A 23,449-nucleotide genomic window follows, 5' to 3' on the forward strand; every position below is an offset into this window, starting at 1 on the left:
GTGTTCAGCTGGGTCAAAGCCCATTTTGGAGACCAAGGAAATGAAAGAGCGGACAGTCTGGCTAAAGAGGCTAGTTATCTAAAAACAAAGGAATCATACAGAAAAATATCTACAAAATATATAAAAACTGAAATCAAAAATAGATACATATTACAGTGGCAACAACGGTGGGAAATAACTACAAAAGGAAGGGAACTCTTTGAATACATACCAGATATTAACCAGAGGTTAAATAACAAACATCTACAAATTGGACACAAATTCACAAGATTCGTGACAGGTCATGGAGATTTTGCGAAATATCATTATAGATTTAATCATCGAGATGATGAAAACTGCGAGATTTGTGGGGTAAGTGAAACACCCACACACATCTTATTTGACTGTATGCAATATGAAAAAGTAAGAAACGAGTTAAAATTAGTTTGTAACAAAGAAGGTTACGATTGGCCTATTAGGAAAAGTAGCCTTATAAATAATGTTAACATATATTATTATTTCAATGAATTTATAAAAACTTGTTATAAAAACAGAACATAAAAATTTCTCTCATAGTTCATTGTCAAATTAATGACATCAAATACTCTACTCAACAAAAATATAATTAATGTAAAAAATATAATTATTGGGTATTAATGTACTGCGGCTACGACCGCGACTGTGTAATCTTAACTACCTGCAAAGCATATGCGAAGCAGGATTAATTAAAAGAGGAGTACCTCAAGCCAGTAGCATTTAATGCTACAGGTCAGAGGGAGTGCTCCACTAAATGTAATGTAACCTACAAGTATATGTAATTAGTCCTTTAGCACTCTTTAGCAAAACGAAAGCAACAAATGTGTATTTTTCGTCCATATATTGTATTTCTGAAATTTTGTTAAGTATGAAAATTAATCTTCTAAGAAAACTTGTAGAAGTAATGTTGTTCGGCATTAAAAATTGTAAATAAAAATGTTTCGAGCTAGAATCCATATTTTAATGTTACAAACCACTGCGTGTTGTATGATCCTGTATCATGTTTGCATCAGCTAACGTTCAGAATGCGTTATGGCTTTTATTAATCACCACAACGCGTAATGGTCAAATATCATGAAAGCCACGACGCGAATTTCGCTTTGTGGTTCCAAAACGGCCAAAACACGTTGTGGTCTTTTTTTTTCGCTCAATGAGCGATTTCTGTCTTTGAGCCTAAAATATATATAGGCTATATACAGTAGTGGTATATAACATTTCGTGAATGATATCTTCAAATTGAATTTAAACTAAGAAATATTAATACAGGGCTACTGCACTAGGGATTTTCGACACCCCCAACGGTTTAAAAGTTGCACTGTTCATAGATTGATTTGTTTCCTCTTCAGTAGCTTCATGATTTTATGTATAAAGCATGCTCAGAAATTACTACGATGTTGCAGAAATTTCAGTAAGAGAAAGACAACAGTTCTCAGCGGGGTGTCCAAATACCCCACAGTATTTTATGTATAGAGCATGCTTAGAAATTACTACGATGCTGCAAAAATTATAGTAAGAGAAAAACAACAGTTTTCAGTGGGGTGTCCAAACACCCCATAGTATTAATTACGTTTTTTTTTAAATTTTACAAATATTTATTTAGTTTTTTTATTTTTCAAATAACTATAATGTGACCACATTTATTATTTATAATATAGATATAATAATCAATGTGAATTAAAATAATTTAAGTTTATTTTAATTCAAAATGGCTGACTTTCAGAAACACATTGAGAAAATACCAAACATAGCAAGTTGCCTGTCATTTGCAATGAGTGCTAAAGTACAATGTCAGCTATTGAATCAGAGTGACAAAAATGCTTAAAAAACAATTTAGATTTTTACTATTGGTTTAATAATAAGATCTAATGTAATGAGTTTTGATAAATGTTGTTTTTTATTTTCATGGATGTACTAATTTTCATATTATGTACTAATATAATATGTAATCATACCTGAATATAATCATATGTATAATGACACATGCCTTTACCAAATAAATGAGTAAATCTTTATGAATTTTTACTTACATGGTTTATGGACGCAAAAAAATGTCGGGGTGGACAAACGCCCCACTGCACTAATGCCGAAAAAAACTCAGTGCACTAACGCAGGGTTAAATACAACATACGCGTATCAAGATATAAATAGGTATTCTAAAATTTATTCTAACCTAACGCTAAAATCCGAGAGAGAGCTCACGCTGGAGAGAGATAAATAATAATGGCAAGGGTTTACCTCGTAGGATATGCTCGTATAGGGCGTTGATGAAACGCACTGTGATCGTCGTCTTCTATATTCGAGGTGTCCTTTGAAGGCTATGTAGAGCGATGTCCTTATCAGGCCGTGCGGCTATGTCCGGTTACGGTGTATGCTCCGTCACTCCCAATCTGTAGAGTTATTCCTTGGCGAAGTTCTTCGGAGGTTTCTTAGGATATTCTCTCTGAGGAGTAATTCCGTCGTATATGGAGAGAATAGAAAATATTCAGTTTTTCTACCTTTCATGGAGCGGCGATTATGAGCTTCTTACATCCTGAGAGAGCTGGAAGATCGTGCGTCGATGTTTCTTCCCCGACGATCGCTTTCGAGGTGTCAAATCGTTTCCCTTTTATACCCTTTAGCGTGAGAAAAACCTGGGAATCTGTTGACGTCTTTTGACATCTCCCTGATTTATTACCGTTTCTCGCAACTTATCTCCTTATATAGTCATTCCTTTCGTCCGGTCGCTCGGACGTATGGGGGTCACGTGACATCGTGGTCCCTCGTCGATGACCTTCGGACGACGAAAGTCACCCTTGCTAACTACGCAGTTAGTGTGAAAATAAAAACAGCGTCCGTATTCTCACAATTCTGTTAGTATCATGGCGAATCGCATATCCCGGCACTGCTTTATCTAATCTGTAAATTTTTCTTATAAATAGCAATTGAATTTTTTCAAAGTAAGATTACCAGTCCAGACCCCATAATGGGAGAGCATAGCAAATAGAGTTGATAACCAGTGCTGAAAAGAGTCGAAACTGCATTTGAATAGAATTGGTTTTCATTTTTACTAATAAACTAATTAAATTATTAATTATTCTATATGATTTGGTCTTCATCTGCTGAACGTGTTTTCCAAAAGACAATGTTGAGGTAATAAGAACTTCAAAATATAATATTTCCTCAGTTACTTTCAACTTTTTGCTTAACAGATAAAAGTCATGATCTTTCCTCGCCAGCTTACCTCCCTTTTGAAACACAACAATATGAGTCTTATTCGGGTTGATCTTCAATCCCATCTTCGAAAAGTATCTCTCAGTTAAATTTAATTTTCTTTGAAGACCTATTTTAGTCGATGAAATCAATACCACATCATCGACGTATTGTATCAAATGAACTATGAAGTTGTCCATAATAATAATACCATCCCCTCCTTAATAAATTGATTATCTAAGTCATGGATCATAAAGTTGAATAAATAGGGTCTATAACGGATCACCTTGTAGTAAACCGCCGCATATCTCGAACGAAGGGTAAGTAATCAGACCACTTTTAATTGTAATAGAATACTGACCAAACAAAGATCCTATTACCCTTGTAAATGTTAAGTCTGCTCCATGATCTTCCAGTTTCACACACAATTTATCTACGGAAATAAAGTCAAATACTTTTTCTAGATCTAAAAAGGTCACATATACCTTTCATTTTTTTTAGCAAGGTGAATTTGTATGGTCGAAAGCAATATAAATATGGTCACTTCCGTCCCACTCTTCGATAGATGGATATATAGAAACTAACATATGAGTATATTAAAAAAGCTGTCTAATTCATCTGCATTGCCACTAATTACATCAACATCCAAATAAAATAATAATTTTATGTGATTGTTTACATGAAGAGTCTTTTTATTATCATAACATGGGTAATGTTCACACAACAAACTCAATTGTTCCAGGATTTAGTAGTCAGATGTATGTAAATCACGATACACACCACAAAAACAAAATATTTACATTTTATACAAAATAATTTGTATTAAAATTTTAACACTCATTAAATATATATAATTTTTGTTTGTGTAATGTAAAATTACTAAAAAATGATTAATATAACTGATCTTAAACAAAAAATAAAAAGTTTTTTGCTATTCCATAGAGTGCTCTTACTTCATGTTTTATTAACACCCTCTGAATGAGATGGTTAGGATTTTAACAGAGCTGTTGCCAGGGCCAGTGCAACCATTTATGCAAACTAAGCAACTGCCTAGGTCACAAGCCACAAAGGGACAGCAAAATTTCAAGGTATGCTTTATTCATACTTTACTAAAATATTAAGTAAAACAGTCACATACGAGTTAGGTGCAGAGAATTTTTAAATTAATTAAAAAAGGAAATAAAAATGGCTCTGTTTTTAGAAAAATTACATATTGTATTAATATATTACTTTGTATATTATTAATAAAGCATGTCAAAATAATTTTTAATTTTTTGGCATTAACCTCTTAATGTCTTTTCCATGAAAAAAATTCACTTTTTGTCAGTCCATTCCTTATTATTATTTAAAAATATTTTTCATTTGAATTGAAAAAGTGTTTTTTTATATTTTTTTTAATTTCGCAAAATTGGTTCCTAAATGGCATCTTTTCCTTTGGATAGCCAACTTTACAGGGCCTGCAATGATGTTTTTCCTGCATGACTCACTGTTGTGTAGGAAAGATGCCATTTGTCAGTTAGCTTTAAAAATAATTTAAAAACGAAAACATGAGAAAAAATAAAATGAAAATAAATTTATTGATATAAAAACATATTTTAAATGATTACAATAATAAAATACATTATTATTTATACCATTAAAAAATAATAATGCAAAATAAAGTTATACATTTACACACAAATAAATAATATAAAAAAAGTAAATAAAAATAAAAATCACATAATTAGGAATAAAATATATATTTAAATATTATTTAGAGTTAAAATAAAAAAAGGTTCAAAAAATATTGTAACATAATGATGAAAAAATTCATGTAACATTTTTACATGAAATTCTGATGTAAAAAACAAAAGTAAATTTTGGTTAATATTTTTCTACTGTGTGGTAGATTTTAAAACAGTACTGCACAGAAAGGCACATTGCAAGCTTGGCAATAATACCTGGTTTTCTTTTTTATTTTTTCCCTGCACTGTCATGCTTAGTTTTACATACGGCACAGCTTTCTGTCGGTCGGCGGAAGAAGGTCCGGGAGATGTCTTTCTGTAAGTCTAAGTGGACCTGGAATTCTCAGACCTGAAGTTCTCGGCTGGCCATGTCTGCTAACCCTCATTTCGGTGTGATATTCCTGTATAATTTTTTCAATAACATTAATTCTAAATTGCAAATGTTCCATACTGCCACCATTTTTTTTATATGAGACAAAAGAATTAAATATAGAAATATCTAAGACTTGAAAAAATACTTTTTTTGTAAAATTTTTTCCATTTTTTCTTGCCACNGGTTAAAATGTCAGCCTGAGGGACCTGGATCGCATTAGAATGTGTTGAGAAATTTAAGAAATTTTTACAAAATGATCTTTCTTTGTTTTTCCTTATCCAGTCTCTTTATTATGGACGTAGATTAATTTAAAATAGACTTTATAAAAGCTTCCATTTTCCTCCCATGAGACAGAAAGATTTAAAAAAAACTATAATGATATAAAAAACAAATATCTGTGCACATATACAGTATATAAAACGATACAAACTATTTATGTAACGAAATAATTTTCAGTGTTTTCAGCAATTGGTAAATAATTATTAATATGTTTCATGTGTGCTACTTCAATTAATGCCCTAAAAATATCTCATTTTTGAGAACTTAATATCTGTTTGTAGAATCTTCTTTCTAGTTCTTTAAAATACAAATGAAAGGCTGTATAATTGAAGGTTTTTTACTGACTGATCAAACTATTCGAAACGTCTACTAATAGAATGTGGGTGCTATTCTGGCACAATCGACATAAGACATAAGATTTAAAGTAATTCGCCGAACTCGAAGGTATAGCCAAGGAAGGAATAGGATAGGGGGAAAGGGGTGAGTGAGGGAGGAGAGGAAAGAGAAGGGATAAGTGTGTATAGGGTGCGGGAGGGAAATGAGAGGGGAAGAGAAAAGAGATAGAAAGAAAAGGAGGGATCCATGGGCTCCTGCCAGAAACTGGTTAATGAACAGCTTAAAATAATATACAATTAACAAAGTAGATTATATACAATTTGATTGGACAGATGACACAGGTGGCGCCTTATGAGGTTTACATGCAAGACAAAGCAGAGATCCTGTATGCTGAGAGAGGAGAGCCAAGATTGGCACAGCGAAGAGTAGGTAGACCGTTTGTGATGATGATGTGGAGGGATTTCAGACGAGATCCGGTGAGTCTTGATTACTGGGCGTGGGTGATATTGGTGAGGTAATCTGACCGTTGATTGGAATATGGTAGTCCGCTAACCTCAGGTTGTTAATGTACTGCACAAAAGTCCGATAGGTGTCCCTGTCTTCAATGAGGGCATTGAGGGGACAGGGCCAATGGTGCCCTTTGTCAGTTACCTTGCGCAGTAGCAGATGACGGTGTTGAGTAAATTTCGTGCAGGTAAAGATGAGGTGGAAAGAGTCGTCTTTTTCTTGAATGTCACAGTCACATAGTCCATTTCCTTTCTTAAAGAACCTGTGTAAATAACTTTTGAAGTTATCATGCCCCGTTAGGATTTGAGTAAGAACGTGAGTCGTGCTCAGATGCTTCAGGTGAGGCCTCCTGATAACGTCTGGGATAAATTGAAAGGTGTTGCGTCCGGTGGGGCTGTTTTCCCAGTCAGATTGCCACCAAGCCATGATGACAGAGTGAAGTTCATTGCACAAGAAGGAGACTGGAACTGCTGTGTACGAGTAGTTAGAAGCTACAATGTGGGCATTTTTAGCAAGCTTATCAACATTTTCGTTTCCACTGGTACCAGAGTGCCCCTTGACCCAGTGGAAGCTTATGTGAGCCTTTCCTTCCAATGCCTTTATGGTGTTCAGACAGTTCTGGATGATTGGAAGTTTATAATTTTCATTTTTGATTATGTGCAGTGACGTATGGCTGTCACTAATAATGTAGATTTTATTACCTTTATAGTATTGAATGTTATTATGGATATGATTGAGTGACTTCCAAATGGCAAGTGACTCTGCCTGATTTATTGTACAGTTTTCATTTAATTTGTAAGCAGCTTTCCAGAAAAATTTTTTGTGGGGGTCTTCAAGACAGGCTGCTGCTCCAACTGCCCCCGGAGCCTTTGAACCATCTGTAAATATGCATAGGCCCTTTACAGATGGAAGGTGTTGTAGGTCAAAGTTGTTGGAGGTAATATTGGCTGGGTGTATCGCTGGTTGGGAGATGTTAAGGTCCAGCCCAAGGTTGATAATCTTGTTCACTAATGTATGTACCGATTTAGGGACTTTTAGATTGTCCAGCGTCTTATGGATGGCATCTGTGTGTTTATTGGTGAGGATAGACTTAATGATGAGGTTCTTTAGAAACTTGTAGGTAATGATTAGATTGATTGGGATTAAGCCTGCGATTACAAGTAGAGCATCAGTTGGGGCATTAAGCCTGCGATTACAAGTAGAGCATCAGTTGGGGCAGTGGCATATGATTTTGTTATGGAGATAACTGCAGTCCTTTGGGCCGAGAGGAGTTTTCTGCGGATGTGGACCTTGTTAGCGACATAACCCCAGACCTCACAGCCATAAGTGAGAATAGGTTCAATTGCCCCCTTGTAAATAATTTTGCTATTGTGCGAGTCAACGCCCCAGCAGTTCCTGGCAATTGAGCGCAGCTTTTGGCTGACGCTGTTAGCTTTATCATAGGTGTATTTTATATGGTCATTCCAGGACAATTTAGGGTCCAGGATGACCCCTAAGTATTTGATGTTGGTCGCGTGCTGGATCCTATTCCCATTAATGTGTATAGTTTGCTTCTTTGTGAGTGGGTTCTTCTTTGGGAAAACCATAGACAAACACTTGTTATAATTAATTACTAGGTAGTTATCCTTACTCCAGTTATGCACTAACTTCAGGAAGTTGTTCATGTGACCTTGGAGGACTTCTTTATTTGGATGCGAAAGCAGGATGACTGTGTCATCTGCATATCCATAGATCAGAGGGTCCCCGTCATGGGGAGGGCCGTTCGTAAGATTGAAGATCCCATTGTATAGGATGTTCCACAGGAGAGGTCCTGATTTTGAGCCCTGTGGGCACCCCCTGGTGATATCATAGCAGTGTATGATTTTTCCATTCTCCATTGCAATGGCAGTTCGCTCAAAAAGATAGCTTTTTAGCAGATGGAAAATGTTGTTGGGGCAGTGAGAGTTCGCCAGGCTAGCCAAAATGGCTGGCCACCATGCGTGGTCGAACGCACCTTTAAAATCCACACTGACTAATATAGTGTGCTTCCCTGCTTTTTTGGCTGTTTGAATATAGTTAATTACACCCTCTAAGGCATGATGTGTAGCTTTACCTCTCCTGAAACCATACTGATTGGGATGAAGAGAGTGGTTGATATTTAGATGATATAGAATCCTTTCCGCCATTAAGGCATCCAGGACCTTACCGATTACAGAAATCAGAGAGATGGGACGATAATCTGAGGCCTTAGTAGGAGGGGTATCCTTGGTTTTTGGGATCAACCTGACAGAGGCCTCCTTCCACTTTTTTGGAAAATAACTGATAGCTAGGCATTTGTTAAATAGTACCAGGAAAGTTGTCGGGATAGCAGCAAAGGCATGTTGGGCCATCTTCCAGTCAATGGCATCTGGTCCGGGAGCCTTCCTTTTTTTAATGTGATGAAATTGACGGGCGATTTCTTGGGATGTGAATGGTTCGTCATTAGTATTTGATAGTGTATTTTTACTCATTTTTCTCACCTCTCTGTGGTAATTGGTGTCATTAGCAGGGTTATCAGGTGGAAAGAGTTCTGAGAAGATAGTGCTGTAGGTATCTTTTACCGATGGAACAGAGTTTTGGGAATTGAGGATGGTCGCTGGTATTGTGATAGGCTTCCTCTTTTTAATAGCAGTATAATATGGGATTGTCCAAGGTCCCTTTTCGTTTGATGAAGTACAGAAGTTTTGCCAGGATTTTTTCCTGGTATAGTTGATTAGGGTTTTATATTTCCTAAAGAGCTTTTGATAGTTTTGGTGGAGCTGCTGTTTTTTGTGTGGATCCATTTCTCTTCGGAGTTGCCTCTTTGCAGACCGCACCTTCTTCCTTTGTTGTTCTAAGTCCCTGTTCCACCAGGGAGCTGAAGGTTTGTCAGTTTTGACTCTTGTGGCCTGATAGAAAGCCGTATTGATTGCCTTCTGAAGTTGATCCACCGCAAAATCTATGTCAGTAGTGGTATCTATATGAGACAGACCTGTGGGATCCCACTGGTGTTTTAGAAGTTCTTGGTAGTAGTCCCAATTTGTGATGTTATGGATACTTAGGTTTGTGGGGGGGTTTACCCCTGTAACTTTAGTGAGAATGTAGGCATGATCACTGACCGAGATTTCCTCCTGTGTTTGACAGTCAATTTCCAGTTCCAGAAGTTTACTATTACCCAGACAGAGGTCGATCCAGCTATTCCCGTTCGTGCTGGAGAAGGTAGGTAAGTGGCTAGTGTTGAGCGAGTGAAAATCAAGCTCTGCCATCAATTCATTTACTGCATATCCTTTCGGGTCCTCAATTGGACTATACCAAACTGGGGACTTTGCATTGAAGTCCCCACATATTAGGATTGGGTGCTGAGGGAGGTTGTTGGTTAAATCCCTTATATAATTTAGGGGGAGAGGATGTCTTCTGAAGGTGGAGCATACAGATTAATGATGTAAATGTTGTCCAAGCCTAGGTTAACCCTAATAGTGGTGATATACTGGTTACAGCCTTGAGTTATTAATTGCACATTCAGATTTTTGTTGAGGATTTGGAAGCCTGTCTTTATGGGTTGGTTGTTAGTATTCCCTGTGAAAATTTTGCCTTTGCCAAGAAGGGCAACCTTACCTTTGTACAAGTAGGGCTCCTGGAAGGCCATAATATCAGCCTTCTTTTCTATCACCATCTTTGTTGTATATGAGGATGCAGCCTTGCTCCTCTGTAGGTTAATTTGAAGGATACAGAGAGTATTAGATGTTTGAAGCATGAAGGTGTTGCTTGGGTTATCACTGTGGGAGTTGCTATCCATATTGAGCGAATGAGGAGAAACCATTATTCGTATTGGGTTGCCTGAACCTGGATTGCTCTGTACTTTATAAACATTTGGCAGCTTTTGTCAAAGGCGTTGTGGTCAGTATATACTCTTTTAGTCTCCGGCACTGTGCTGTTATGTGTTTTGCAATTGATGCAGACTGGATCATTCCGGAGGTACGGGCAGTCCTTAAACTTGTGATTCCTCGTACAATGTGTGCACCGTTGTTTTTCAGTGCACTTGTGGGAGGTATGGCCATATCCTGCACAGTTGAAACAGCGTATGATAGAAATATAATCGTCTACTTGTATAGAGTTCCAGCCTATGTATACTCTTCTGGATTACATTAGGTAGTTTCTGATGCATGGTTTAACTGATATAATAATATGTCTTGTTTCCTTGTTACCTTTGGGGTGAAAGCTGTGGCTTATTTTCGTGCTTGAAGTGAATTGTTCTTCAGATATGTGATCATGTAAAAAATTATTTTGCTTATACATGTCTTGTATTAAGTCACCTTCCTCTATACTATCTGGCACATGGAATAAAATGACTTTCGGTTGTTTTTTAGCCCTTTCCACTATCTTTAATTTGTTGGTTAGGGTTTCGTGTGTTTGGACTGCCAATTTAAACTTTTGAATATCAGTCTCATCATGAACCTGGATTTTGATGTCCCCACTTTGGAGAGGTCTAACAGCCTTAATCCTAACCCCAAGACTCTTTGGGTCTACATGGGATTGGAGTAGGTCCACAGTCTCTTCCAGTATCGGTTCTGGGTCTTCAGGGTTTTTAATTGCAGCTATAACTATTTCGTTGCTTTCGATTCTTGGGTTTTTGATCCCATCTAGTTTGGCTGCTTTTGCCGAAATGAATTTCGTCGTTCTACTTGTCGGCTTCAAGTTTTTCTGCAGGGTTTCTGAGTATGTGGCCTTACTTGGAGGTGGGGGGGAGTCGGCCAAGGACTTGACCCTCTCCCTAAGAGCCAGAACCACTCCAAAGATCTGGTTGGCAGCAGCGTGCATTTTAACTGCTGTCTCCCTGGTCTGAGCACGTTTTTTGGTCCTAACGGAGGCATTAGAGTTGGTAGGGATTTTGTTTAGGATTACCTCAAGGTTATCATTGATAGAGTTTATTAGTTCCTCTTCAATAAAACTATTGTTAAGGGATCCGTTGTCCTCCGCCGCCATATTGTAGAAGTTTAGCGAGGAATGATGAGTGAAACACGGTTAGTCGAATGGATTAACACAATAATCACTAGTAAAAATGTCCTAGAGACAAGACTTTTGTCAATTAGTGCAAAGTTTCAGAGTCAGAGGAGTAGTCCATGAAAGTATCCGTTTGTGATCCAATGGGATGAGATGAATAACAGAAAAACGATATCACGCCGAACCGGCGTCTATCAAGCCGAACGGCTGAGTGTAAATTAATCCGTAACTGGTACAGACTCAAGCGTACACGCGTGCAAAATAGATTGATAAATAATTTTAACAATCTTGAAAGGCAATCCACGAATAACAGTTCAACACACCACTGGGAAGAGCACGCCGATCGGCTGAGTCGCGCCGAGTGGCTACCGGGACCACGTGGTGAAATAAGTCTTTGTCTAGCGGAACTTGATTTCAATCGCGATTACGCGGTTGGTAATTGACATAATAAGATCAATCTTGGAGGGTCAGTTAACATCAAAATGTTCTATCAACAACAAAAGAAAAGTCCGAAATAACACAATCGGGGACCCCGATGGGGGCTGACAAATTTCCAAAACTTCTGACGGTGATAACTTCCGACAAAATGTTCTGATTTTGAAAAGTTTTGTACTTACGGAGAGCAGATTAATTCCCGTATAATAATATATAATATGTGTGGTTAATCCAAGGAGAAACACAATAGAATTTCGACGAAACGGAGAGCACGAGTTTACCATCCATGCACTTTCAAACGCGCCACCTAGTCTTAGTGGCACAATCGACAGAATGGGTACAGTACTGTGAAGCGTTGACAGCACTCGCTGAAGTATTGTTAAAAATATTGCAGGCCATGCCTGTTGCAGCACTTTTCTTAGTCCTCCGTAGACATCGTAAAAGCTTTTTCAAACTGAATGTTCAACTCAACGTTATCTTAGTGACATTCAATTGACCTTGCAGCTGGACATGTAGAGGCCGCTAAATAATTAAGAATTTTAGATAACGTTTCTCGAGCAATATCAGGGTAACAACAACATGGTGGCCACTCTTTGTCCTGCTGCAAAGCACGATTATTTTTAGGGTGCATCAAAGTATGCAAGTAATCGGTCATCACATTCTGATAAACCAGTATTTAAGGACTTCTTCAGATACATGAGTAATTCAAATGAGGCCTATTACAACGCTTCTCATACTACTGTATGACAGAGCCATCATTGCTTTGAAAAGAACAACTTGTAAGAATGGGACACGAAGTCATCTAGTTGACATTATATTTGCATTTTTTCATAAGACTAGTACAGATGATAACGGAGAATTATCTAATCACATAACTTGACGCCTGAAGAAGTTTGTTTTTATAATTTCTGCACCATGGAAAGAATAATGTCGAATCGCGCTATCTAATTAGTACCACAAAGGAACTTGGCTTCAGAAGGAAATGATATGCATCGTGTACCTCATTGTTGCTTCGCTTAATAAACTAACCACCTGCCACTCCAAGTCATCAGTCATACATTTGTGGCAATTGGTACCCACGGCGTTTTTGTCATAAAACGCAATGGAACGGCGTTCCACCACTTTTTTTTCCATATATTTTAAAAGTTTAAAGAGAATTTTTGCAAATTTGATGTTTGGTCCGTGTTGAATCGCTCTCTTGAGCATCGAAGATGCGCAACAAAATTAAGATGGTCCTGTTCATGCTTGTGTGCCGAATATTGTGTACGATGCATGTAATGAGATGAGCATTCCACCATTTTTTTCCATAAAAAAACACTGCCGGTACCTATGTATGATTGATGACTAGTAAGCAAATTGTACCGATAAACATACCATGTATGTATACGGTACCACCTGCTTACTAGTGGGCACTGGTACGTTTACCGATACTATATACTTTGATACAATTGCTTTTAAGAATCTTGGGATTGTTGCTACTTAATTAAAAAACTGAATGACCAACAATACATCCACGATCAAATACTGTAATGTGACATATTTAACTGTTTTCATCGATTGATGCATTATTGAAAACGATACATGTTTGTTTATTTATATTTTGAGTTTTGTTTTGATACATAAACTCAAGTTAAGGCCGACGATATACACTTTCGTTACCATGGTTTGTAGAAATTATATTTGTCAGTTTAGGTAATGATCGATAATTTATTATTGCAAACGTGGCTATGAAGTTAGCACTTGCCCTACAAATGGTGGGAAAACTCAATTTTAAATTTTATTCAATTTAATTGCATAAGAACGTGTTTGGTAAATTTAAAAAAAAATTATCGTTACACTGTGCATTTCTTTAGAAAATCAAATGTTTAAGTCTGCACGTGAATATCTTTTGTAATATTCGAAAAGAAGAGCTTATTGAATCATATTAAATCGATTTTCAGCATAAACCTGCATAACGTCTTTTAGGTTATTGCTACAATGATGAAAATAGCTATTGTTAGTTATGTTTTTGCATATGAGCAATTTATACCTCTTGTGCTTTGAAATGTGGTTCTTCGAACCGTTGGTTTTTGAGTGAAGTTATCCATGTTAGAAGAGAAGAAGGAAAGAAAGTGAAGTTATAACGTTGTGAGTTGCAAAAAGAAACCACGATTGTGTTCTTGTTGTTTGATAGAAATTCTGTATATATCAATACATGCAACAGGATTTCAACATATGTATAGAATTTGTAGAAATCTATCACGAAATACGAAGATTTTCGTGCGTTAAACGTGCGCAAGCAACGTGTCAAACAGTAAGTAAATAAATAAGAAACTACAATAATACATAAATTTTTAAAATTTATTTATTTCAGCTGTCACTTTCTTGCCAAGCCTCGTCTGCACATTATTTCTACCTGGCACCAATTTCCGAGCTCTAATTACGACGTCGTTGGTCGTTTGTTACCAAATATGGTACTTCAAAAATAAGAATATGCCAAGTAGTCGAGGGCTTGCACTTGATCACTTGGCATATTCCTATTATTTAGTTCAGTTGACGTGCTGAATCGTGTGCATCTTCATTTGATGAAATTTACCGTTTCTGTTTTGTAAACGTGATTGGTATTGTAATTTCGAAAACCTGAACTCAATAATAATTAAGATAAAAATGCCAACTGGTTCCGTGCTTGCACTACATAGTGTTGAAAAACATAACAAATAACGACACTGTTTCAAAATAACTAATCAGAAGAAATTCGTTGTTGAAAATGTTCAATATTATCATACTTAATTCAGAACTTTCAATACTGCTTTACTAACGTGTAGTAAACACTGTCCCAACAAATTTCGGAATCTTCAGTCATAGCGGGCTTGTTGTCGAATTATTTTTGCATTTGTTAAACTGCTTCAGCTGATGTAAGCTTACATCTTCGAAAATTATTTTACAAAGATGTATGTTTACACATGATTATCTTCTACAGTAAGACAGAAGTTGGTCTCAATATTAAGATAATTAGAAACCAGGATAAAGACATCATTTGGACAGCGAGAACAATTTATACATAGAAGGATAGATACGGTGATCTGCTTCTTAATTATTTGTTAAAATTACACCTACGTTGCGATTGGGAGCTATGTTAATAAAATTTAATTGAAAAAAGATAACTTTGATAAAAGTCAACTAGAGTCGACTTCCCTATAGCACTGTTGATTATTCCGTTTTATATGAATTCCGTGTTGTACGAGTTACTTAAATTTTACAAATACGTGAGCCGGGCTGTGAACGGCTTACGTATTTGTAAAATTAGAGAGTAATACAGAGAAATGAGCAATTTGAAAACGTTAAGCGAATCTTTTAAATTGCAATCAGATTTTCTTAAATGTTGACAGGCCACAGTTTTCTGACTATACTCTACTCAGGAAAAAAAGTAGTTTTAAAAAATGTCCATAGCAAATTAAATCGTGCCAAATGGTATACAGTCGATCCCCCTATAAGATCATTGATTTTTCCGTTTTATCTGAATTACATGTTGTACGAGTCACTTAGATTTTACAAATACGTGTGCCGGGCTGTGAACGGCTCACATATTTGTAAAATCTAAGTGACTCGTACAACATGTAATTCATATAAAACGGAAAAATCAATGATCTTATAGGGGGATCGACTGTATTCAAATATCTAGTTTAAAGAGTATGTCTTCTGCAATAATTCATGAAATATCAAACTTCAATATTTACATTCGTCATAATTGTAAAGCGAAAAATGTCATATTGACACGAATTGTAAAATACAAGCAATTAACACAGCGTGTGCAAATTTTTCAGGATCCTATGTTATTTACCGGTCCTCTTCGAAGAAACATCGATCCTTTCAATGAATATTCAGAAGAAATGCTGTGGCAAGCCATAGAACAGGTTATAAATAATTATAAATATTACAATTTACTACAGGATTTCACTCTTTAATACTTTTAATAATTAATCATAATTCCTATTTACTTTAATTAAAGGTACAATTAAAAGAAGTCATCAATAAATTACCTGGGGGATTGGATACACATTTATCAGAAGGAGGACGAAATTTCAGCGTGGGAGAAAGACAGTTAATTTGTCTCGCCAGAACGATTCTTCGTAAGAATAAAATTCTTGTCATGGACGAAGCAACGTCCAATATTGACAAAAGGTTAGAACAAACAAAATTAATAATATCTAAATTTAAGTATTAATTATTTGATTTTGTGGTTAGTTTCGTGTAGAGAATTTTTGTATCATTTTTCACAATAATCTCAAAATAAAGAGTTTATAAATAAACCGTAACTTACACGTCCATATTTATCGACTGTATGATAATGCAATATTTATCATTTCGTACATAAAGATTGTAATAATGTTGGCTGGCATAGATAAAGATGGGATAGGTAGGATTTTTATATGTTAATGATATGATTGATAATGATCTAATGTCAAAACAAGTGTTGGGCTGAGTGGTTTAAATACGATTCTACCACTAAGTTATCGAGAAAGGAATTAGGGTGTACTCTCAGAAGTACATTGTGTACGATAATTCTAGAATCGTTGTCCACTGATATCGTCGGTTTTATTTCACAGTTTTCCATTGTCCCCAATGGGAAAACTTACGATGAGTATAAAAAAAACGTTGTCTTGTAATACATAGAATATAAGGAATAAAATGTAAAAATTGTCAATACTAAAACTCATAGATAATTTAATGTGTAATATTAAAAACTTTTATCAACGAATGCTACTTTTGGTTAACTCTGTTCTGTTGTGACGAAGAATCTCGCAGACCCAGGCAATTTATTCTCAATTCTGAAAAATTGTATAGTGGTTCAAACACTGTGATTATACTATCAATTTCTTCAATTTGTTTTCTTTCTAGCGATGTAAAGTATTCCTGCTTGTAAAACTTCAGTTTTTTTTATATTTATTTCAAAGCAATTTGATCCTAGAAATACAAAATTACAACTTGCAATAATTTATCTCAAGTTATACTGAGTATTCTCTTGTTTGAAATTTCAGAGGAAGGTGCTGCTAATTAAGGTCAGAATAGTTGAGCTTTGTAAATTCTGTCTCACATAAGTTTCATCGCACACTGTAAATATGAATAAATCGCTTATATTTTATGATTCAGTAAACAAAAACTTTTTTCTTCATTAGAAATGGGTGAAATGACAATGTAGTTGTTTTTATTGTGTTCAGGAGAATATCTTGTTTAATGATTTCCCAGTCTATGAAATAAATTTAGGGAAGGACTATATATTCTATGGTAGTAGCAGTTCTTTGGTTTATGTTTCCAGTTTCTTACCGTGTTTCCGGTGGTGTGAAAATTTATTCTCCACTTGTTTCTTGCTCGAGACCGTGATTAACATTCCATTTGCTTACTGAACACCTAAATTTGTTATCGCTGTTTGTCAGACTTACGTTTCTCTTTTATGCTGGGATGATTGCGCCTTTATTTAGCTTACGTACTACATTACCTATCTTGCCAGTCATTCTTGCTAACGCGTTCAAAGTATTGTTTGAAATGGCTAATATCGTTTGAGTTTGTTTAGTTAGTATACAGGTAGGGCACGTTAAAATCCAGATTCGGCCCGAATATATACTTGACCTGGGAACGAAGAAGACTAAAGTTTTATTATCTCATACAAATGTATCAGACAATAGATCATCATACTAACTAAAAGAAAGATCTCTTTTTCTCAGAGTCCTGACACAACTTTGTCTAAATTTTCTTACAAAGACGCTTAAAAAATCAACTTATCTTTTCAGTAGTTGAAGATGTAATCTATCTTGCTAAATTTCTTGAAGAGTATAATACTGTCCTAGAAATATTCGAAAGTTTCTACTGTATCGTGAGCCGACGATGGAGTTAGGCATTAATTTAAGACGGTTTAGAAAAGTAATTAAATTTATATTACGGGATTGTATTAAAGAGAGAGTACATATATCTGATTACTAAGTTAACATATATCGTAGGTCAAACAATTCTATAAGGATATTATATTTATATCTGAACCTCTACATCTACGGAGGAAGAGTTTACAAATAAAATGGTTGTATTATCTGACGTTCAAGTATACAAAACATGGAGAAATGAGTAGATTCTGGGACTCTTGGAAGGATGATTACTGATCTGCTGCATATTGGGTGATGATTTCAAAAACGGAACAATGGCTAGAACATGATTAAAACATAATTAAAAGCAAGAATAAAGGTCATATTTCACAAATTTCACATCAAACCGGATTATTGTGATGTTACATCATGCTTCTGTCAACAGAAAGAAGTCGAACGGTTGTGAAGATAGTTCGGGCGGGTCAACACTCTGAAACTATCGTTTTGAGAGAAACTAAATATCTTTTTTCCCGAGTCAAAAATAGTTTTTCTATCAAGTTAAAATTTTGAAATAATATTTTAACAAATAAATCTCCCAAATCCCATATTACTACAAAAAGATTCTTTATCTCGTCTTAATCAGTAATAATGCATTTCTTTGTCTTGATTAAACCGTGTGTAGAACACGTGGATCCGACTAAATCTGTGCGCATCCATACAATGTTATATTTTCTGATATACGTAACACAATGACTAAGTGACGAAAGACTATTTATTTTTGTTGAATCAATACACGAGCACTCTCGTTATAGCTGCAAATAAGTCTGAATGATTATATCGTGTAAATGAGAATAATTATATCGGTATTTCATCACACTGTTTGATATGACGATAAGATATTGTTGCTTAATCAGTGCTACCAGCAGAATTTAGATTTTTTTTATAATTAGCTGAATAGTTTTAAACCACATATACTGATATCTAATTGCAGGTGTGCGTATGAGTAACGAGCAGGCCTGGTGAATTTCTCTGGATTTTCTTCACTTGTCTAACATCTGAAATTAAAGTCTGTAAATGTAGTTACAGCACAGATCTAGTAACAGAATTTTATAGCCATATCAAACAGAAACTTCTAGCAGAAGCTTAATTCCAACTGTAGAGTGCCCGTGTAAATATTCCTCAAAAACAAATACTATTTTGTCACTGTTAGTCGCCGTGTTACATATAGTAAAACACGTTATACGGATGCACACAGATTTACCTGTATGCACGTGTACCATCCACTGTAAAACCCAAACAAGAAGAAATCTGCTTCTGATTGATGTTTTTTGCCATATCTTCCACGAGATGCATTTTATTAATGGGGCGCAATTTATTTTACATAATGTGGTAAATTTAATACCAAGAAATCTTCTCTCGTAGCAACTGTATATTATGTTTATTACACACGGTTTGCGTTTGCATCAAAAATTCTTAATTTACATTAAATTTTAAAGTTACATTTTGTATTTATATTCTTATTGTTTGCGATTCATACTAATGCTAATACTTAAAATCGATATTTATAACAGTTTTCTGTTGTTTTCTATTTAGTACTGATTCCCGTATTCAAAAAGTAATTCGAGAGAAATTCAAATCGTGTACAGTGCTGACCATAGCCCATAGATTACATACAGTTATCGATTCGGATAGAGTTTTGGTAAGAATCTTCTATTTCTAATATAAAATAAATATGAGTTTTTAATAATACGTTTCATATTTTTAGGTTTTAGATACAGGGAAACTAGAAGAATTCGACTCGCCGTATGCCTTACTAAAGAACGTAAATGGTATATTTTATAATTTGGTAAAGAACACAGGAGTGGCTTCAGTGAATGAGTTATACAAAATTGCCAAAAATAAATATTATGTTAAAGAAAGTATGGAAGAAACAAAATTATAAAAAATTGGATCGTCTTCAATATAAATCAATCTTTATTAGATTTGTGTTATTATTTTTTTTTTAAATTCTGTATTTAAAAATATTTCTTTCTACGGAAATATTTCTTTCATGGGAAATAGCATCCCATAAATAGGACATAAAATTGTTAATATCTAATAGTACTTGTAACTTCTGTTAAATTTATACCGGATGTATTAATCAGGAAAACTAACTACATATACATGACATAATTGCTTATTTTGTCTTATTGCCCATCATACAAGCTATTTGTTATTTTAATTTACTTGGCACGAGATTGCTCTAATAATTGCAGTTGTTACGATGACAGGAGTCTCCAGACAACCAATGAGAGAAGATGAAGCCCTCGACCCATAACAGCAGACTAAATAGTTTGGTATTACTAGTTTATTTGTTTTTTTTTTTTATAGAAATGCATCTATCTCTGTTTCTTCTATATTATCTGACATTTATTCAAAATATCTCTTCGCCTGAATAAAGTTATTATTGTGAAGATAAATAAATAATTATTTGTCTTACTTGTTTAAATAGAAAGATCAAATTAAGTTATTACACTTACTCATACAAATACATATATGTTGGGATCATTATTTATGAATATATCCAAATGCTAAATGGTTTTATTATAATGTATAATATTTTAAAAGCACATATCTCTATCCAATTATTTGAACTATAATAATTTACAATTATTAAAATGACAACTGTGAGTAATTTAAAATAATAAAAAAGTAATGTGTAATCTTTCTCAATTTAGGACAACAATAATGTGACCGTAGGGTCGATGTCTTTTCGACACCGCGTCAGGATGACACCACGGAGTCTCTCAGGACCCGGAAATCGTGACGAAGAGTTCTTACGTCACGCGAGCAGTCGCGGGTAAGCGGTTGGATTCGGAGTAGAGGTGAGGAGAGAGAAACGAGGAAGTGATTCACTTGCATTCCAGATTAATAAACAATAACAATAATTTCATTGGGGAGGAGTATAAGATATACGATCATAGACATCTCGAATTGATATACAGTGGTGCCTCCTATAACGTACCTAATCTGTTCCAGGTGCACGTCCGTTAAGTAAAAAGTCCGTTATACGAAACGCATTTTCTCATAGAAATACATGTTAAAACATATAATTCGTTCCGCAGCATAAAATAACCGTACTCTACCATAAAAAGAAATGAAAATGGAGCAGTCACCACTTATGCCGGATAGTCAGATGTGAAGAAGAGGTGGAGGAACACTTTCTTCACACATTCGTACAGATACAGACATTTTACACATAGCAGGGGGTCTCTTTTTTTGTTTTTTAATCAGAGTCAGATTTAGGAGAGGCTACCGGATCGTTTTTTTTTTAACTCTTTCCACCTTGTGGGCACTAAGAGGGCCTCTTTTTGCAAGACCATTATGGGTTCGGCCAGGAACACAATGGGGCTGCCGGGTGGTCAGGGGCTGGGCTCGACATATCCAAACGGACCACCTCCGTAAAATTCCTGGGGATTTCTCGACCCGTTCGGATTCGAGCCCGGGTCCCCCAGAGCGGTAGGCTACAACCTTGACCGCTCGGCCATCCGGCCCTGAGGCTACTGGATCTTGTAAGGTCAACTCCTCTTGTTCCATCCTTTGTTATTTGGCAGCTGGCTTCTTGAAAAGCACGTCCAAGATGGTCTGTTTTTCTCTCTTCTTCATCACCTGTCGGAAATGAGGGGCAACAGTGGTGTGCCGTCATTCGAAGCGGTGGATGCGCCGCTTCCCTTGTATTTTCTAAATAATAAATATTATTAATTTTAATTATATGAAAATAATCTCACAATATTTTATTATAACCGNTTTTAATTATATGAAAATAATCGCACAATATTTTATTATAACCGCATTATGTATCTTATTACAAATTTCTATACTACGCGTGAAAAAAAATAAGATCGCTATTGTATATTCGAATATTAGTGGCGGAGTGGAAGCGCTGTAATGTGAGCATCCAAAAAGGCAGATTCGCGCAAGCGCTTTACAGAGCACCAACCTCACCCAGTTTAGCCGGTGGAAGCCTAGAACCTCGGGTGGATGCTACACATATATCACATCCAATTCTATCTGGGATTGTTTCTGGGCTGTTAGCCGCCCTCCCGCTAGATATTTGGCCGCCCTCGCCCGATTACGTAAATCGCGAGTAGATTTATAACTTAACCCAACCGTTAAGAATTTACTGGTATGTTTTTATGATAGTTCTGTTTAATTGACAGAAGTTTAAAAAAATCCATTAAAATATTTGATATATTTATTTTACTTTTATTTTGCTCTCCCATCTTATATAATTTACGGATTTCAATGTTAAACTAGTAATATTACGATTTCGTATGTCCCGTCTATAAGCGAATGTAGAAAAAAACGTGTACAATGTTAAAAAATTAACTGTTATTGTATGCTGGCACAACGAAGTGACCTCTTAACCAACACTTGGCAAATTTTCCATCTTTATTTAGTTAGTACTAACTAAATAAAGATGGAAAACTTTACAAGTGTTGGTTAAGAAGTCACTCCATTGTGCCAGCATACAATATATAAATAACAACACGGTTTCGACAGCAACAAATTAACTGTTACTTTGATAGCATCATTTACAACTAAATTTAATGAATGAGAAAGATGCACGAGGTACAGAAAAAGCTCTAGAATTTATTTTCCTTAAATTTACGATTTATGTATCCGTTTGTCATAAAAATTAGTTTTTCCACTTTTTTCCCGAGACGACAACTATTCGAGTACAAAGTAACCGGTTTCGACTTATTTCTACTTAAGAAGTAGTTAATTAAGAGATTAGGGAATTAGAGACAAAATAAAACCCTGCTGAAAGAGTTGGAATATTACTTAAAAGCTTATCCAATCTCTAGCCGAGTACAGTGGGGACTGATTTATTCGTAATATTACACGTAATAAAACAGAAATGCTTCCAGTTCGACGAGAGTGACCGAAAAGTTGTAAATTTTGGAAATTTCCGTGGACGACACCTGGTCCTAAAACGAATTAGAAAACAAATGATATTTAAGTTTAACATATTTACACTTTTACAGCTATGGTGAGAAACGTTTAAAATTTACAAGAGCCCTGTCGAGTCCATTGAGATATGCTAGTAATGCAAGAAAAGAGGCATTTGACGTTGATCGGTATTGGCACCATCGGGATTTGACAACCTGCGTGCATGCACGCACTGCACACCTAGCAAGACCATCTCTGATTCCACTCATAGGGAGCTATTTGACTAAGTAGATTGTTTTAATTAAGATTTAAAAAGTAAATAAGATTTTATATCACTTCTATGTTCGTTTCTTTACAGAGCTGTATTTAATTATAATTTTCTTTAAAAGTATATTTGTACAATTGAAGAATGTTTTGTACCAAATGTGTATATCCACCACACATTTTATTTCACCGAGTAAGTTTTTATAATTTTATTTTTAATTTTAGCCCTTATATCGTGGCTAGCGATTCGGAATGTAGTTGCGATATTGAAAATTTATTTTAAATTTTGTTTTGGCTCGAAATCATATAATGAAAAAAATTATTAAAAGAGAAAGGCCAATGCCTAAGTTAAATATAAACGGTTCAATAAAAAATTTGTTCCACATTTTCACGATAAAATGGCTCTGTAGATGCATAAAAATGCAAAAATTGTTTTGTTGGCTTGCCTACTACTGTGTTTTCAAATGAAATTAGTGTGTGAAATAAGAATGGCTTTGACAATTTAGCTGGCAAAAGACACGAAAAATTGTCGATTCTTTCGTATTTGAAGCAATTTGGAAATC

At 35.3% G+C, this 23,449-nt stretch overlaps 1 protein-coding gene across 1 annotated transcript in view; it reads left to right on the forward strand.

Moving 5' to 3' along the window:
* The window catches only part of LOC111638631 (multidrug resistance-associated protein 4-like), a 32,679-nt gene extending 12,566 nt beyond the window's left edge, over window positions 1-20,113 (forward strand). Inside the window, exons 4-7 of the mRNA XM_023384382.1 lie at window positions 15,660-15,749; window positions 15,845-16,017; window positions 19,284-19,389; window positions 19,456-20,113. Coding sequence (XP_023240150.1) covers window positions 15,660-15,749; window positions 15,845-16,017; window positions 19,284-19,389; window positions 19,456-19,632 — 546 coding nt within the window. The 3' untranslated portion in view covers window positions 19,633-20,113. The remainder of the gene's footprint in view (window positions 1-15,659; window positions 15,750-15,844; window positions 16,018-19,283; window positions 19,390-19,455) is intronic.
* The last annotated feature ends 3,336 nt before the right edge of the window (window positions 20,114-23,449 follow it).

This window comes from Centruroides sculpturatus, unplaced genomic scaffold (assembly GCF_000671375.1).
Source record: "Centruroides sculpturatus isolate CEXI.00-Female unplaced genomic scaffold, Cexi_2.0 scaffold142, whole genome shotgun sequence".
Lineage (NCBI taxonomy): Eukaryota > Metazoa > Arthropoda > Arachnida > Scorpiones > Buthidae > Centruroides > Centruroides sculpturatus.